General features: G+C 42.5%; 3 protein-coding genes across 4 annotated transcripts; 2 read left to right on the top strand and 1 right to left on the bottom strand.

Moving 5' to 3' along the window:
* The first annotated feature begins 282 nt into the window (after positions 1-282).
* On the top strand, positions 283-5,132 carry LOC100837743 (protein NUCLEAR FUSION DEFECTIVE 4). The gene is made up of 3 exons (XM_003579570.4): positions 283-1,372; positions 3,023-3,960; positions 4,290-5,132. The coding sequence occupies exons 1-3, from the start codon at positions 1,037-1,039 to the stop codon at positions 4,798-4,800; spliced, it is 1,785 nt and encodes a 594-aa protein (XP_003579618.1). The 5' UTR covers positions 283-1,036; the 3' UTR covers positions 4,801-5,132.
* A 1,551-nt stretch (positions 5,133-6,683) lies between these two features.
* LOC100838049 lies at positions 6,684-10,635 on the top strand. Of its 2 annotated transcripts, none has more exons than XM_003579571.4 (2): positions 6,684-6,936; positions 7,690-10,635. In XM_003579571.4, exon 2 carries the CDS (start codon positions 7,828-7,830, stop codon positions 10,042-10,044), a length of 2,217 nt encoding a protein of 738 aa, XP_003579619.1. In that variant the 5' UTR covers positions 6,684-6,936; positions 7,690-7,827; the 3' UTR covers positions 10,045-10,635. The 2 variants fall into 2 exon arrangements, with proteins under 2 accessions (XP_003579619.1, XP_014751516.1); XM_014896030.2 differs by lacking the exon at positions 6,684-6,936 and adding an exon at positions 6,976-7,127.
* A 978-nt stretch (positions 10,636-11,613) lies between these two features.
* On the bottom strand, positions 11,614-16,792 carry LOC100838348 (U6 snRNA-associated Sm-like protein LSm6). Its single transcript, XM_003579572.4, has 3 exons — positions 16,519-16,792; positions 11,998-12,111; positions 11,614-11,896 (listed from the first exon to the last, which is right to left on the bottom strand). Exons 1-3 carry the CDS (start codon positions 16,649-16,651, stop codon positions 11,850-11,852), a joined length of 294 nt encoding a protein of 97 aa, XP_003579620.1. The 5' UTR covers positions 16,652-16,792; the 3' UTR covers positions 11,614-11,849.
* Positions 16,793-17,386: the final 594 nt, after the last annotated feature.

Genomic DNA, 17,386 nt, shown 5'->3' on the forward strand with positions numbered 1-17,386 from the left:
AACCATATGGTTCTTTATGTTCTAAAAACCAAACAGAAGAATCATATCAATTTTTTGGAACCATTTCAGTACTACCTAAATTAAGCGGTTAAAGTTGTACTAACTCTGCACTAGATCCCCAAAAATTGTACTAATTTTGTACACATCTATCTTTTGTCCGTCACTGTATCACGCTTGCCTATGATGGACGGTCTTGCGCTGTGTTTCTGAGTAAAAATCTGAGCCTAACTGCCTAAGCATGATAGCACGAGAATGGAACGGATGCTACCGTTGATTCTTTGGTGGCAGATATTATTTGTGAACCGGGGCACAGCATTTGCACCGCTTCTACCGTTTATAAATCTCCCAACAATTGAACCTCGTGCGCCGATCATCCCTCCGGACCCCTCTCCCTCTTTCCCCTCTCATCCTGTAGCTGCTAATTTTCTTCGTCTCTCGCCCGCCAGCTCGTCGTCGTCATCCGATTCCAAGGACGCGACAATCTCTCGTAAGGAAATCACCGAGAGCTGTTTCATTTCTGTCGTCGCTTCTGTGTTCGCCCCAATCTTCTTGGGGAATTTCCGTCAAGCGTGGGTGGAGTTCATCACTTCGATCCGACCACCAATCTTTGCTGGCATCCTTGTGTTGGATTGAGCGCAGGCAGTATGCCTTTTCTCCTCAACTTTTGCATTGGAATGGTGTAAAGGTGTTCTTCCTTTTCCATCATCTCTCTGTCATTTTCTTTGCTTAATTTGCATTCCAATCATTTTTCCGGCGGATTCATCATTTCTTCAAGCCAATTTAAGGCGCTTTGGTGCTCTTTTCTCCATTCGAGCAACGCGGAGAAGCGCATTCTTTGCTTCCTGCCGTTAAAAGCCGTCCTTTTTCTGGCTCCAAATCTGCGTCAGTTTTCTTTCCATCTTTTCATCTCTCCCTCGGGAGCAAGGCTTTTTCCTTCTATTCCAGCATCAAAATCCATTCTTTTCCCCCCTGAGGAAGCGCCCCTTCAATCGCCCAAAGAAGCTCCGCTGCGGTCTTGACCGACGAGGAGTCCTTGATGGGGAACCTGGCGGAGAGGCTGAGGGCCTTCTCCACGAACCGATGGCTCGTGTTCGTGGCCGCAATGTGGCTGCAGTCCATGGCCGGAATCGGGTACCTGTTCGGCGCTATCTCGCCGGTCGTCAAGGCCGCCCTCGGCTACAACCAGCGCCAGGTGGCGGCGCTCGGCATCGCCAAGGACCTCGGGGACTGCGTCGGCTTCCTCGCAGGCACGCTCTCCGCCATGCTGCCGGCGTGGGCGATGCTGCTCATCGGCGCCGTCCAGAACTTCCTCGGCTATGGGTGGCTGTGGCTCATCGTCACCAAGCAGGCACCGGCGCTGCCCCTCTCCATGGTGAGTCGGATAGGTACTTCTAGTGCTACATCTTACGCTGCTTCTTGATTATCTCTGCATTAAATCCTTCAATTTATTTCTGATAATATGAATCTCCTTCAGTTTGGGTTCGTGGTCTTGAACTTTGAATGTGACTAAATTACGCAGACAATACAGGCTGTCATTTTGTTGATTGTCAATTTGTTTATGGAATTGCAAAGAAGGTGGACCTAAGATGTGATTTAGACTGGAGAGCACATGTGATTAAATAAAAATGATAGCTGGATAGGATCAGCCGATGAAAATGGCGTGGAGGATTAGATCTTAGATTAGATCAGTGCGGCGATGACCTTGCTTGTGAAATTGACTAATCACATGAGTGTAAATGTGTCATGCTGGACCACCGTTGGTATTCTTGCAGTATACTATTATTTTAGGCGGTCCTTGTCACTTATGCTGGCCATATGGCATCCATTTTATATTTTTCAGTAGTGACCATGTTATGTCTATTTATCTACTGTGGCAACAACTGATTGTCTTCTCTATCAATATTCAAATCTTCAATTCTCCATCGTGAAATGGATGCAAATCCTCAGGTTATTTTTATTTCAAAGAGACCTGATAACATGTTACTTTTGAAGCACACACTCGCTTAACCTGCGTATCATATACATTTTTTTCGTCACCTGTTTGGCTGGCCTAGTACTTTACGAACCTCATCAGAGGCAGGGAGCTCCGGCAATTCATTTAAGAATAGAATTGGCCCGGTTTATCGCAGTACTCAAGTTTGACTTGCTGAACTTAGGATCAAATTCCATACATGTGGAAAGTAATTGTAACTCAATTCAATACTCCCTCTGATCCATATTACTTGTCTTTTTGCCCAACTATGGATGTATCGATGTTTAAAAAGCGTCTAGATACATGTAATATTTCGACAAGTAATTCCGGCTCGGAGGGAGTATATTTTTCACGAATTTGTGCATGGTTGATCTTTTGATGTTTGATTGCAAGAAGATGCATGCCAAGTCATAACTCAAATATTAAACACTATCATTGAGCAGTGGATGGCTGAATGGTGCTTGTAAGTAATTAATTAGTTTCTTCAAATCATTTACCTGACTTCCAAAAGCATGAAAGATATACTCCCTCCGTTCCATAATTCTTGTCGAAATATTACATGTATCTAGACACCTTTTAGGAATAGATACATCCATTTTTGGTCAAATTTGAGACAAGAATTATGGAACGGAGGGAGGATGAATTATCTACATAACCTCAGTTGCTTGGTCAACCAACTCCTTTTTTTCGAAAGGTCAAGCAACTCTTAGTGTGCAATTAGGGATGATGTAGTCTATGTGACGTGTCTGCGCGCTGCAGAGATAATTTTTTTTGTCATCTCTTAAAATTTATGAATTGATCTGTCGTTCACTACATATGTTCAGGTTTTTATATGGGACTATAGGGAGAACATGTATAGTGGTTTGTATGGTATTGGTCTTCTCCAAATAAAATGGACCAATAACCTTCGTTGTTATCCAGGATTCTAAATTATGTTGAGGAAATGGTGAATCTTTTGTTCAGTGCTAAGGCGTTCACGAACCCCCACAATTGAGTAGTTTTGGTTTTATTTTGTATTGATACAATATCTTTCTCTGTTTTGTTATTCAGATGTGTGTACTTATCTTTGTCGGAACCAATGGCGAGACATACTTCAACACAACTTCACTTGTTACATGCATCCAGAATTTCCCAAAGAGCAGGGGCCCAACAGTGGGCATCCTGAAAGGATTCGCTGGCCTTAGTAGTGCCATTCTAACTCAGCTGTATGCAGTACTGCACACACCAGACCATGCAACTCTTGTCTTCATGGTCGCAGTTGGGCCATCACTGGTTGCCCTTGGCCTTATGTTTGTTATTAGGCCTGTGGGGGGTCACCGACAAGTTCGGCCCTCTGACAAGAATAGCTTCATGTTCATATACTCCATTTGCTTGCTCCTTGCTTCATATCTTGTTGGTGTCATGCTAGTCCAAGATTTCCTGAATCTGAGTGACAATGTGGTCACTTCTCTCACCGTGATTCTTTTCATCTTGCTTATTTCGCCAATCGCAATCCCGGTGACATTGTCATTTTTTTCAAAAACCGAATATCCAAGTCCAACTGAAGAGGCTCTGCTGTCTGAAGCATTGAAAGGAGAGGCAAGTACTTCGCAAGAAAAGGAGGATCAACCAGAATTGATTTTAAGTGAGGTAGAAGAAGAGAAGTCTAAAGAAATAGACTCGTTGCCCCCATCTGAAAGGAGGAGGAGAATTGCAGATTTACAGGCCAAGTTAGTGCAGGCTGCAGCAAGAGGCGGGGTTAGAATCAGGAGTAGACCCCACAGGGGGGAGAACTTCACCCTGATGCAGGCACTGGTCAAGGCTGATTTTTGGCTTATTTGGTTATCCCTTCTGCTTGGGTCAGGATCAGGGCTGACAGTGATCGACAATCTAGGTCAGATGAGCCAAGCTGCTGGGTTTCAAGACGCGCATAACTTTGTTTCACTGACGAGCATATGGAATTTCCTTGGTCGTGTTGGAGGTGGCTACTTCTCTGAGATAATTGTCAGGTACCAACACTAGGTTATCAACATTCTGATCCGGCATTCACTATTAACACATGTTAAAATATTTTTCGCAAAAAAAAACACATGTTAAAAAGATGACTATTATTGTTTGATACCTGACGTTTCTCACTACATGTATTTGTAGTTTCTGCTTGTTTGTTTAACTTGCAGAGTTTGCTCCACAATAGCAATTCCATTCTTATACTTTAACTAGTTTTATGGCTTCAAATTATTTATTATGTGCGGGTTGCTTTTATTTAGGATAATTCTTCACATATCACAAGTTTGAATGATGCTTTAATCATATATTGACTAGCTATTATTCTAATCAGGGAACGTGCATACCCAAGGCACATTGCACTGGCACTCGCTCAGATCCTTATGGCTGCTGGGCATTTCCTCTTTGCAATGGCTTGGCCTGGAACTATGTACATGGGAACCTTCTTGGTTGGGCTTGGATATGGAGCTCACTGGGCTATTGTGCCGGCTGCCGTTTCTGAACTTTTCGGCGTAAAACACTTTGGTGCGATGTACAATTTTCTCACAGTAGCAAATCCTACAGGGTCACTGATCTTCTCAGGTCTCATTGCAAGTAACTTCTATGACTATGAAGCTGAGAAACAAGCACACCGACATCAGAGCTCGGTGTTGCCATCTCCGCGATTGCTTCACGGTTTGGGTTTACTTTCAGATGGGCCATTAAAGTGTGAAGGGGCTGTTTGCTTCGTTGTCAGCTCGTTGATCATGTCGGTGTTTTGTGTGATGGGAGCTGGGTTGAGCCTTCTCATTGTTCACAGGACCAAAAGGGTATACTCCCGCCTCTATCGGTCATCTGTCCGTTGATGAAGTTCCGTGGATACATCATGTTGAAAGCTCCCTGTTGTTTTTCCATGTACCATATACATTATTAAACATATGATCCAAGAATGAAGATACACAAAGTTAAAGTTCATTTGTAAAGTTTCAGGTCATTTTTCAGAGTTTGTACTGTAAACACACATGTTCCCAAATGTAAATTTGCAGGTCATTTTTGTCCCAGACTGTGACTCCATGTATTTATAGTAGAAAGCTACTTTAGCTGTAATGATCTTTCAGGATTGCTGCCAATGCTGAAAACTTAAACTGCTATTTATTGGACTATTTTCGTTCCGGTGTATGAATTTCACTCTAGTAAATGTTGCTCCTTGCATACCTTCCATACATACTTTGATCTAGATAAACTCTACTGTGCAACAATGATCTGCAAGAGGATTGTCGCATGGATCACCTCCACTTTTGTCATCCGACTTTTCGTTACATCTACCAGGTATGATGCACCTTTACTGTGATCTTAGTACCAACCATATGTATGGCTGGTACTACTCTGGAAGCAAAATTATGATCCTTCTTATCTTACATTGTTAAAATGCTGTTTAAGCTTCTGAATATGACATATCACAAATGTATCCAAATGATCTTCCTTTCTTGATATATTCCTGTCCAGCTTCAGCTAGAGGTTGGTTAACCAGTGCCTCTCCCTTTGGGGCTGGCATGGAAGTTGATTCTGTAAAGTCTTTTGCCGGCTACTTGTGAAACATCTGGATTCTTGGACAGAATGAGAGGAACATAATTTGCTCAGCTTTCGCACAACTCTGTAACAGCTGCTACATTTTGCATATGAACACATCCTTCTAGTTCCGAGATTCCCTAATCAATGATCAGTTTCAGGCTCTGAAATAGTGAAATCTACAGAATACAGTGCCAAGATTCAGCTGCTGGCTGTCCATTCAAGATCAAACGGCACTATGGAACTGGATGCAAACTCAAGGCTGAATGCAGTTCCAGTGAAAATGCAAATGAACAGTAGAGCACTCTTGTGTATATTTGTCTTTGCTTTTATTTGAAAGCTCAAAATGTACTACCTACTATTAGAAGCTGTGGATTGCTGCAATGACAGAATAAGTGAAAGTTGTGTCAGTGCTACTTAGAGCACTAGTAGATATTTTGTGCTAGTGCTATTGTCATATATAAATCTTATATCTATCATTATTTTTTGTGAGGTACTAGTACAAAGTGCTGGTGAGTGATGATGTAGAGAGGGAGGTGTGTGCTTAAAGAGTAACAGGGAGAGTGGGTCCCACATGGGGGGAGAGAAAAAAGGTTGTTCTCACACACCAGGTATCTTCTTCTGAGGCTTTGAGGGATAGAAAGAAAATTTATTAGGGTTCACCTCTAGAGGGCATAATCCTAGGAAATACCGAAAATATCCCTCACCTCTGAATCTTAGATTGATCTAACAACACAGCACTAGGTTACCCCCTGTACCCCACAGCTAATGTGATTTTACGCAAATGGCCCCCAATAAAGTTTCACACATATGCGTATACGTACCCTGCATACATACAGATACATGGTGTAGGGCCCACCTGTAGGATACTTAGGACACTTCCCCATGTGATGTGCCCCTGTGTTAACACCAAATCTCCAGCTTAAAATAGTAATTAACATCATAAATCCCGAAATTGAATCGTACAAACACCAACCGTCTTAATACGTACTGGTATTTTTATATATATAAAAGAGCTGTTGGTATGCAAAACTGAAATGGCGAGAAAGCCCTTTGTTTGGAGCCTGGCGGGGGGTTTGGGGCTGCACTGTTGGGGAATTTAATTTGGGGCACCAAATGAGGGCAAAGTTTGAAACTTTTTAAGGCAAACAAAAACAAGGTGGAATAATCTATTTATTTTTTACAGGACACACACACACACACACGACCTGACCTACACTCCTTTTCTACTACTACTGCTGCTACCCTTCTCCCATTTGGTATTACAATTTTTGGGGCTTTGACTAAAAGTCTTGAGCTAAAAAAGCTTCATTTTTTTAGAGCTCCTTCCTGCCCCGCAATAAAATTCGACAGGCAATTTTTTTGCAATTTGGGGGAGCCCGTGGCCTCCAATCCGCCCGAATTCGAGTGCCTCGTCGAGCTGATCCGCATGGGTACGTCCTCAGCTGATTCCTCTCCTCTTTAGCTTTCGATTGAGATGCTTTTCGCCGCTGGCCGTGGCCTGTCGGGGCAGATCTGACGAGCTAGGGTTTGGGGCTGGTTCATGGGAAGCTCCAGATTTTCGACCTTCGGGGTCAGCGCCGCTACTTGGTTAGTGTCCGGCCGCTGCGGATCGCGCGGATCGGTGAGTCTCTTGGCTGGATTCCAGCTGGGTTTGGGGGTGTTCTTGAGCTGATTTGGGCGCTTCCTTGTAAACTTGGATTTGTTCATTTCGTTTGGTTTTAGTGCTGTTTTGGGCGAGCTGCGTTTGAGATTTTGTAGTTCCGTGGAGAAAGTTTGGATCTTTCTTGCTCTGTTTTGGCGACCAAGGATCGCCGTTTTGGGCGAGTTTATTCAACTCCCGGTTGCCTGATCTGCTCAGCTTTGCAGTTCCGATTTGGTCAAGTAAATCTCGGGGGCGCGCAGCCACTCTAGTGAAGTAGATTTGTCGTACAGCTAAGTAAATTTGGCAGAGCTAAAATAAAATGTTCATGTAACAGATTCACTTCTAGATTGTGTTCCAAGTGAGAAATAAAATGATTAGTTCAAACTGTTAGGACGAAAGTCTATAGTTTCTACTTCACTGCTTGGTTTTTGCATGTTTTCTCAGGTTCCATTTCAGTGGGTTCGTGCTATGTTGTTTGCAATTCCATTGAGTGATGTAGTTTGTTTCTGGATATTCTTAACCTTGCCCTACTTTGCTGCAGATCAGGGCAATTGGAAATTTGCAAACCTTGAGAGTTAGCTGAACAGTGCAGTACGCTGAATTCTTTTTGAGTTCGTTCTCCTGGGCTTCTTCGTTCCTGCTCAAGTCCAGCTGCTTGTCAACGAATTCAGAGGTGAAGATGAGTGTGGAATACAATATGGATGAGGCTCTCAGAGCGCGAGGTGTTGCAGAGAACAAGTTTCATGCGCGTGACATCAGGGGGGCACGCAAGTACGCAGTCAAGGCCCAGAATCTCTGCCCGACACTGGAGGGCATATCCCAGATGGTGTCCACTCTTGAAGTTCATCTTGCAGCGGAGTCCAAGATTGATGGAGAGAGTGACTGGTACCGGATCTTGTCTCTAGGCGCTTTTGCAGATGAAGAGGATGTGAAGAAGCAGTACAGAAAGCTAGCTCTCCAGCTGCACCCTGACAAGAACAAGTCTGTTGGTGCTGAGGAGGCCTTTAAACTTATCTCTGAGGCATGGAGTGTGTTGTCTGATACCAGTCGGAAGGTACTTTATGATCAGAAGAGGACTGATCATTCTGTTGTCAATGTAACCAATGGCATGTATACTTATGATAAGAAGGCAACCAAGAGAGCTCGGAAGAATGCTGCCGCTGCCGCAGCCGCCGCCGCCGCAGCAGTAGCAGCAGCTGCTGCTGCTGCAGAGGCTACCACTCGTCCTGTTGGGGTTGATACTTTCTGGACATCTTGCAATCGCTGCCGCATGCAGTATGAGTACTTAAGAATTTATCTTAATCATAACCTTCTGTGCCCAAATTGCCATCATGCATTCATGGCCGTAGAGACTGGATTTCCTTGCAATGGAAGTAGTTCATCGTTTTCCTGGTCAACCAAGCAGCAGCCACAGAACCACAATTCCACCAAGCACTCATATGGCTCAACAAGCAGGACTTCTAGCATTCCAGGAACAGGGCATGTGGGTTACCAGCAAGATAGTACTTATGATTCCTACAACAGTCAAAGCTTTCAGTGGAATCAGTACTCTAAGACGACACCTGCAGCTGGTACAAATGCTTACAGTACCCAGGCCTCGGAGAAACCTAGAAGGAAAAATGAAGAGAGCTATAGCTACAACTATTCTGCAACTGGCAACGCTTGTGGCCCTGAGAAAACTCCTTCAAGACGTGGCAGGTTTGCAAAGCGGAGAAGGAATAGTAATGATGGCTATACTGCTGTGGATTATAGTGGTGATATCAAAGAAACAGTGGTTGCGAGCACGGAAACAATTGCTTTCACTGATGTAGGACGTGCCAATGGCACTTCTGTGGAAAAGTTGAGATCTGCAGTGAGTGTAAGAAGAGGTAATGTTTTGAGAGAGATCTCCCAGATTGATACACGGAGTCTGCTTATTGAGAAAGCCAAGGAAGCCATCCGGGGAAAGTTGCAAGACCTCAACATGGCAGCATCTTCACGGTTTGCAGAGAAACGGAAGTCAGAAGGAAAGGTATATCCTAGTGACAACATAAAGGCAAATGGGGTTCTCTCTGGCAAACCTGGCAAAGGACTCAAGCAATGCAGCTCGATAAGTGCTGACACCCTAGTACCTGTAATTGCAACTGATGAAAAGAATCCAGAACAGAGGCGTGTGCCTGTGTCTATTGATGTCCCAGATCCAGACTTCCATGATTTTGATAAGGATCGCACAGAGAGAGCATTTTACAGTGATCAAGTATGGGCTACATATGACAGCGAAGATGGCATGCCACGTCTATATGCAATGGTGCAGAAAGTTCTTTCAACGAGACCTTTCAGAATCCGCATGAGTTTCCTCAACTCCAAGTCCAACAGTGAACTGGCACCAATAAGCTGGGTTGCCTCTGGTTTTCAAAAGACATGCGGTGATTTCAGGGTTGGAAGATACCAGATTTCTGAAACAGTCAACATATTTTCACACAAAGTCTGCTGGACTAAAGGCCCGCGTGGGGTTATCAGGATTGTTCCTCAGAAAGGTGATACATGGGCATTGTATCGAAACTGGTCTCCTGATTGGAATGAGCTTACGCCTGATGATGTGATATATAAGTATGAGATAGTAGAAGTCATTGATGATTTCACCGAAGAGGAAGGGCTGACTGTCATTCCATTGTTAAAGGTTGCTGGTTTCAAAGCTGTTTTCCATCGGCACATGGACACCAAGGAGGTTAGGAGGATACCCAAGGGTGAGCTGTTCCGATTTTCACATCAGGTTCCTTCTCGGCTGCTGACTGGGGAAGAAGGCAACAATGCCCCGGAAGGTTGTCATGAGCTGGACCCTGCTGCAACTCCAGTGGACCTTCTTAAGGTTATCACAGAGGTCAAGGAAGATGAGGCGGTGCAGACTGCTAAATAGAAGAGAGGGCAACTCTGAACACTGAAGATAGCTTGAATGTCTGAACTCTGAAGTGTCAAATGTGCTTCACAGACGACAACAAGTTTGTTGGTCTCTTAGTTCTATTATGTCATCTTATTTTTGGCTGATGACTTGGACAATACTGCCAGGGCAAGCAGCTTATGTTGCAGACTTCCGACTGTTAATTCTTAGGCATCTCTAACATTCTGATTTTATCGCAATACGGATATCATTTAGAGTAAAAGACCATCGAGCGGAGGCCGGTTGTGGCGATTGATGAGGTGATTAGTCGAAGGAGAAGCTAAGGAGCCTCATGACTTGCTGAAGGTGTTACTTGTTTGCCACTATGTTCAGGTATGGTGTTCGCCTGTTCGGCATACCGTGCTTAGCCCAGTTTGAGGGGGGAGCTGCTACTGGGCTTCCCCGTGTACCCTGGATTGATTGATGTACCAATTTACCTAAGATGTTGTATTTCCTTTTTAATCTATAGTAATTCATATGTTGGACTTGATGATTCGAAAAATCCTAATTTGAACTCGGTGAACTGGATCGGCAATTTAATATTATATTTAGTGGATGCTTTAGCTTTTATGGTTTTACCTTCTATTTTCTTTGGTTCGATTGATAATGCAGATGAAACATTTGCACTGATACATGTTGCATCCCAAGTATGTGCTCCATTTTGCTGGATTGCTGGTGTCTCTAATTTCTGAGATCAATGGTTGCAGTGTCCGGCATCTTTTTTCCGTTATTGTATTTATCAATGAAGCATGTGAACTGTTTGGTATGTCCGGTGAACAGCCAGAGCTGGCGATTTGATTTTTGCAGTTATACTAACCCTGCTACAGTTTTACATGTGGCATGTGCACAAATAGCCACTACACATGTAATATTTTGAACGAGAGTTTACGCATATTTTTGTAAAATTTACTCCGTTGTATGAGCTTTCGCCGTTCGCCCCTCACTTGAAAAGCGTTTTGATTTGCTATGGATCTTCAGAGGTAGCCGATTAATTATGATATTCAATGAACAAGGAACAGGGATATCTGGTCGAGCAAATATCCAGATGCTGGGACAAAGTTCATTTGAAACGACGGGATGCAAGCGAGCAGAGCATGAAGAGGTGCCAACATGGCTACATATAAACTTGTTTTGTTTTCACTTGGCACAAATCATAACTCTTTAAGTTAGAAAAACGCATGAATATAGAGAAGGGGTGGAAGCTTGTCCTTGTAATTTGTTTGCAAAGAATACTTATATCCTGTGCAAAATATCGAAATGTATTTCGACTCAACAAGTCAAGTAATACGTTTTGTTATTTCCATACATCTCCCAGATGATCGAAAAAAATTATGATGTTAGGTACTAATGCTACCATCACCATTTAGGTACTTCCTCCACTATGATTTCCTTGGTAATTTTCAATATCTTGAGATAACATTTTTTGCTACGTTTTAACATATTCATATGATTTGTACTTTTTCTTTTTCGTAACTGGGTGTTTGTTCTAGTCGGTTGTGAGCGACATACCCTGAATCATAAACAACAAAAGCAACAAAGCACAAAGGCTGAAAGAAAAAAATCTTATCTATTATCCTGAACGCTGAATCTTGGCCACAGATATTTCGAAGCTAAAATATGCCGGTTACATCAAAATGGTTCCAGATAAACCTCTGTCAGCACGCAATACAGCAGACATCAGGTACGGTATCGAAAAGGCAGCATGAGTCAGAGATCACCACGGACAAAGCCCCCGCTGGGTTAACAATCTTGAAACTACATGATATGAAGGCGCTCCACTTGGTCTATGCTCCATCCGTGACGGCCTGCTTCGAGGTACTGATGTATAGAACTGCACTCAAATGACAAGAATCGTAAGAAGGTTCAAAACCAAGCATGATGTAAGAAGAAGAAAAAGCAGGGGGCACTGGAGTTTGAAATCTAGGGTATTACCATTGTTGCCCCTTATGAAAGCATCGCCGTATTTGTTCTTCAGTTGGCCGTTCACATACTCCTCAGTTTGCTCCATTGCGATGTTCATGTAACCATCCAGACAAGCCAGGATACCTGGTCACGACCAGACGCCACTTTTACTAATTGAAGAAAAAGCACAATCTAGATAAGAGCAGCTTCCACGAGAAACCCAGCTTCAATTCAAGGTTAAGCATTGACATAAATAGAGGACTATCATGTACCCTAATTATCATCATTTTTTATGGGGATGCTGACCACTTAGCTCAGTTAGCTGGATGAGAAAAGGTAGAAGAGGCAGCATTTGCTAACACTAGAAATTTAGCGCGAGGATTTTTTTTATTTTGTTCACATCATAAAACGAGTTGGTACATATAACACATAAGCTATACATCCAAGCATGGGCATTGGCACAGGAATTGCAAATGCAATAGTGATGTTCGTAGAAGGGATTGGATATTTTTGGAGGTGACATTTGTAACTTGATTTATTCAAAATATCCACTACAGAAAGTAAAGAGAGATTAGTATTGTACTCCCTCCGTCCCATATTAAGTGCCGAAATATTACATGTATCTAGATGTATTTTATTATATAGATACGTCTATTTTTAGACAAATTTGAGTCACTTAACATGGGACGGAGGGAGTAGCATCCAATCTTTACTCCTACAAATATTTAAGTAGGTGTTGACGGCCCATCTCCACCAAGATAACTCCCTGACTGGTTGGCCCATCTCTAAGCAATTCCACCATCTTGTTTTAGGGTTTCCAATTTTTACTCCTAAAATATTTCAGGAATTTTATGGTTTTGCTACTTATAAGTTGTGCTGTCTTTCCTAACTCAAAGTTTTTGTGGCCATGGATTTGTATGGACACTGATGTGCCACATGATTAGATTTTTTTCCTTCCACAGCAGATCAGCTAGTTTTTTTTTACACTTACAGTTTTACATTACCAAGTATGTGCCAACTATTTATTAGTGCAAATAGTGCGCACAAAGGCTTGAACAAGAATCAAGTGAAGCAAGGGTAGGTCAGCAGCTTGACCATTAACCATTGTGCTTGTGATGTACAATTTCATCTTGGCAAGGTTATGCACTCGGTGATACCATTTATCATCTTGCTCTTCCAAGTGGTAAATGGTTCTTACTCCCTCATTTTCAGTTTGTAAGTTCTATCTCAAAAATCCAAAAAAATCAGTTTGTAATCCCATTTGCTTTGGGAATAGGCAAAATTAATTACATCTACACTAATTTCTGTGTAATTTTGGTTCCCAAATGTGCAACCAACCAATGCATGAAGGAGAGAGGTATGCATTAATACTTAGCCTACCACTTAATTAGGTGCTCGTTGGTTACTGTAATTTTTGAGATAGGCCTTACAAACTGAAAAGGAGGAAGTAACTTGACCCTAAAGTCTATACGGCTGACCAACTGCCAATGTTACACTATAGAAGTGACGGGCAGAATATCTCCAAATAGCTATGCTCTTTGAGAGCTATTTGCCTTAGGTAGAGCTAGAGATATATATCATATATTTGCTATTCCATTAGGTGCCCTTGTCTCAAAATAATATGCTAATTCTGAATCCTATTTAACTACAGGGCCCCCAAATATACCAATTAATAAGTTTAAACTATGAGAAAACCTACCAAGAGACCCAATCTTTCTGCTTTCCAATACTCTAGCATCCATATTTCTTGGTGATTAAGTACATCATATGAAAAAAAATGTCATATGGTTATCAATTTATCATACTCCCTCCTTTTCACCAAGGTTGGCGTATTTTGTTTCGTTAAGACAAGGCTTTGACCAATGAAAACTCTATTGATATGCGTTTTTTCATACATGAAATTTATATCAATGGATTCGTCTTTAAAAGTTCTTGCTAATGATCATGATTTCAGATCATATAACTTACATATTAATAGAGTAATTATTGGTCAACGTCTTGTCTTAATGAAACAAAATACGCAAATCTTTGTGATAAGGAGGGAGTATTATGGTTACTTGAACATGCATTACTATTTTTGTTTCTTAAAACAGTATTGCACTTGGCTTATGTGGCTTATCTTGTGTGCATATTTATCATTACTTTAATTTGATATAAAAACACGATAATGAATAGTCATTGTGTTCTGTAGCGTTTCGGGGACATCACTGTGAAAAAACGCTATTTCAAACCTTACTTTTACGTTTCAAAATCCAAAATGGCATCAGTGACTTTTGCCACTATGTTATGGAAATTTGATACTCCCTCCGTTCCATAATTCTTGTCTCAAATTTGCCCAAAAATGGATGTACCTATTCCTAAAAAGTGTCTAGATACATGTAAGATTTCGACAAGAATTATGGAACGGAGGGAGTACTACAAAATATTCAATCGTAAGTATACTTTGTGACCATGGAATGGTAAAGCTATTAATTTTGATTAAATGAAAAAGAAACTTTAATCCATTTGGAGTTTTTTTTTTTGCGAATGGTCACGGTAAGAAAGGAATTGTTTAATTTGGGCTCTGCTATAAGCTATCACATGCAACGGGAAACAGAGAGAGATATACGAGTCTGTTTTTGATATCTAATACCTTATACCTACAGGTAACTAATTTCAAGAAAAGAAATAGAGATAAGTAGGGTGCGGGTGCTTAAAACCGTCCACTTGCCAGAAAGACTAGTGTAGTAGTGTACCAATTAAAAGTGAGTTGCATGGCTTGTGCGTGTGCAGAAAGCATTTAATTACCATCGCAGTGTCTGTGCCGTTCGCTTTTTCTTTACCGAGCTACATCCACACTTGATTTATTGCACGCATAAACTCTCGGGCAGAGGACATGACGCGTGCATCGGATAGTACACCGACTTAGTGATCCAATTATTTCTGGGTACAAGTATTTATCCTCTTGCTCTTCCACTGTCTACTTGCACAAAAGTTTACGATTAGCACCAAGAGGTCAGGAAGAGTAAGAGAATAGACATTTGCCTACAAAACATTGGATTACTGAGTTGCCATACTAGTAGGTGTATGTGTCATGTCTTCAATACGAGTAGGTAGATGTGAAGATAAATCAAGTGCTTATGTAGCTCAATAAAAAATGAAAGTTGTCAGTTAAACTAGCCTTAAATCCTTTACTTTTCAAAATTAAATGCCTTCTTCTCACACTCCATGCTGCTCACTTTTATCTCCTATAAATCGATGTCGGGATCAATCTCTACGGCAAGTAGGAAACTTAGCCCAGTAGGCAGTAGCACGCTCTAAGTAAAGGAAGAGGTAGTAGGAACTAGATGCAGAGCTGAGAGTCAGCACACGTCAGGCAAGTATGCACCTTAACTCCAAGAGCTTGTCTATCTGATTTGATCTTCACCTTTCTTTACTATATTTTATTTCATGTTAGTCACCTAATTCATGAATGTCAACTGCAGCAAGTTTTCACATGCTAACGAAATATGCATGCGTCTCATTAGTCTGTGGAAAGGGCTCATGACCTACTGAAGACACATTTCTTGGTGTTATTTACTTATTTCACTTTAAAAAATCCTTATAGGCTTCATCTTGTAGAACCCTAGTGTCACTGTACAGATCACAGTCCAGGTATTGGTCACGGTTCCATAGGAGCGCCTAGTAAAGAAAGTCAAGGTAGTTGTGTCTTAGGGGGCCAAACAGCCCTGTACTTCTGGAGTGTTGGAGTTCTTGTGGGGGTTGTTGACATCGCAGTACCCCCTCTAAAATGTATACAAGTGTGAAATTTGATCCTGGTCATATGTGACAGCAGTTTATTCTTTTCCTACTCAAGAATCTAGTTACCTCTGCCGTTCTGTTATTCTTGCTAAATTGCTAAAGGTTGTAATCTGATATTCTTGTGCACGCTTGCTGTGCATAACCTCGCACTCATTCCAACTTATCTAAATCAGTATGTTTTGTACAGGAAGGGAACTGAATGCCATTTACTTTCACAAAGAGTAGCCTGTGTGTGGCAGTGTGGTCAAAAACAATACACGTTTCTTTCAAATAGGTTCTGATGAATCATAAACATGTACTCCCTCCGATCCATAAATAGTGTCACTTATTTTGTACTAAGTTAGTACAAATTTGTACCAAGTGTGCGACCTTTTTTATGGATCGGAGGGAGTATAGAATTTAGGCTCACGAGTTTATAATCTTAGCTTTATAGACGTGTGGTTGCTGTTATGCTGGGCCCTTGTTTGGGGCGTGACATGACGACGGTTTTCTCCCTAGTCCCTAGAAGGCATCTGCTCGGCTGCTCCTGGCTCGCAAGCACATACGGCAACAAAGGGGAGGACCAGGATGACTAATTGCAAGCTCGTTCTTCCTCCAGCCATAGGCTTCACGAACTCAAAGATTCCGATTATAGGCAAGCATTACGTTACGTAATCCAAGGCGTTCCCCGGAACCCTAATTTATCTCAACTGAAATCACTAAATCGCGCACAAATAAGAGAATGTCCTGCGCTCCTAGGGTTGTAGAAACAAGAGAGCGGAGGAGAGATACCTCGGTAGTCGACGCCGGAATTGAGCTTGACGACGACGGGGCGGCCCCTGATCGACTTGAGGAAGTCCGACGGCGTCTTCACCGCCCCACCTCCTCCGCCGCTGCCGGACTTGTCCGCGCCGCCGGTGCTCATCTCTCTCTGGCTCTCGGCTCGTGTGGGTGGAAGCGCGAGGGTTTGGTCGTGGGCTTGGTTGGGCTGAGCTGGGTGGGTTTCAGCTTTCAGCCTTTGAAGGCTTTGGCCTGTTGCCCTGTTGGTTAGAGTTCGAGAAGAACGAGTTCGGTGGACCTAGAGGTCCCAGACTGATCACGTCTGTATATCCAGTCCAGTTGTGGGTTCGCATCTGGCAATTGCAGGTAATTTGGGGGCAAGGATTATGCTTCTGTACGTCTTCCCCAGCATAGAAACCTAGCCGCCGCCATCTTCGAGAAAGTTTCGCCCTCTGGTGGTTTTCCTCGTCTCTCACGGCCGATCTGGCGTTGAGAGACGAGAAGAACCACGGATCAACGTCTGGCATCTTATTTGCTAGCTTCTTTTGTTAAGTTTGTGTGTTCTTTTCGGTGGCGTCTTGACGATGGCGATGTTGTCGTCTAGAAGATTGTTGTGCTGGTTTCTTTTTTGTTCTGATGTAGCCGTTGCAACCTATGCCATGAAATCAGTGGTTCTCATTACACGTCTTTTCTTGTTTTTGATCTTTGTCCTTGTTGATTCTTCGATGGAGAAGCGGTTTGACAGTTTGTCTTGCAAGGGGTATGTCCCCCAGTCATGGCACGTTGAATGATCTTATGTTCTATCATTTGAGGTGGCGGGTCATGCAGTTCTTCAAAACTTTTGAATTAGTTCAGCTTGTGCAAGCATGGTATTCATCAA

This window comes from Brachypodium distachyon, chromosome 5 (assembly GCF_000005505.3).
Source record: "Brachypodium distachyon strain Bd21 chromosome 5, Brachypodium_distachyon_v3.0, whole genome shotgun sequence".
Lineage (NCBI taxonomy): Eukaryota > Viridiplantae > Streptophyta > Magnoliopsida > Poales > Poaceae > Brachypodium > Brachypodium distachyon.

Coding starts and splice junctions, on each gene's coding strand:
- LOC100838348 (XM_003579572.4), bottom strand. CDS start 16,651: ATGAGCACCGGCGGCGCGGACAAGTCCGGCAGCGGCGGAGGAGGTGGG. Junction 12,112..16,518: donor TTCCGGCGTCGACTACCGAG/GTATCTCTCCTC, acceptor GGTCGTGACCAG/GTATCCTGGCTTGTCTGGAT. Junction 11,897..11,997: donor TTTCATAAGGGGCAACAATG/GTAATACCCTAG, acceptor ATTTGAGTGCAG/TTCTATACATCAGTACCTCG.
- LOC100838049 (XM_003579571.4), top strand. CDS start 7,828: ATGAGTGTGGAATACAATATGGATGAGGCTCTCAGAGCGCGAGGTGTT.
- LOC100837743 (XM_003579570.4), top strand. CDS start 1,037: ATGGGGAACCTGGCGGAGAGGCTGAGGGCCTTCTCCACGAACCGATGG. Junction 1,373..3,022: donor CGGCGCTGCCCCTCTCCATG/GTGAGTCGGATA, acceptor TTTGTTATTCAG/ATGTGTGTACTTATCTTTGT. Junction 3,961..4,289: donor TTCTCTGAGATAATTGTCAG/GTACCAACACTA, acceptor TATTCTAATCAG/GGAACGTGCATACCCAAGGC.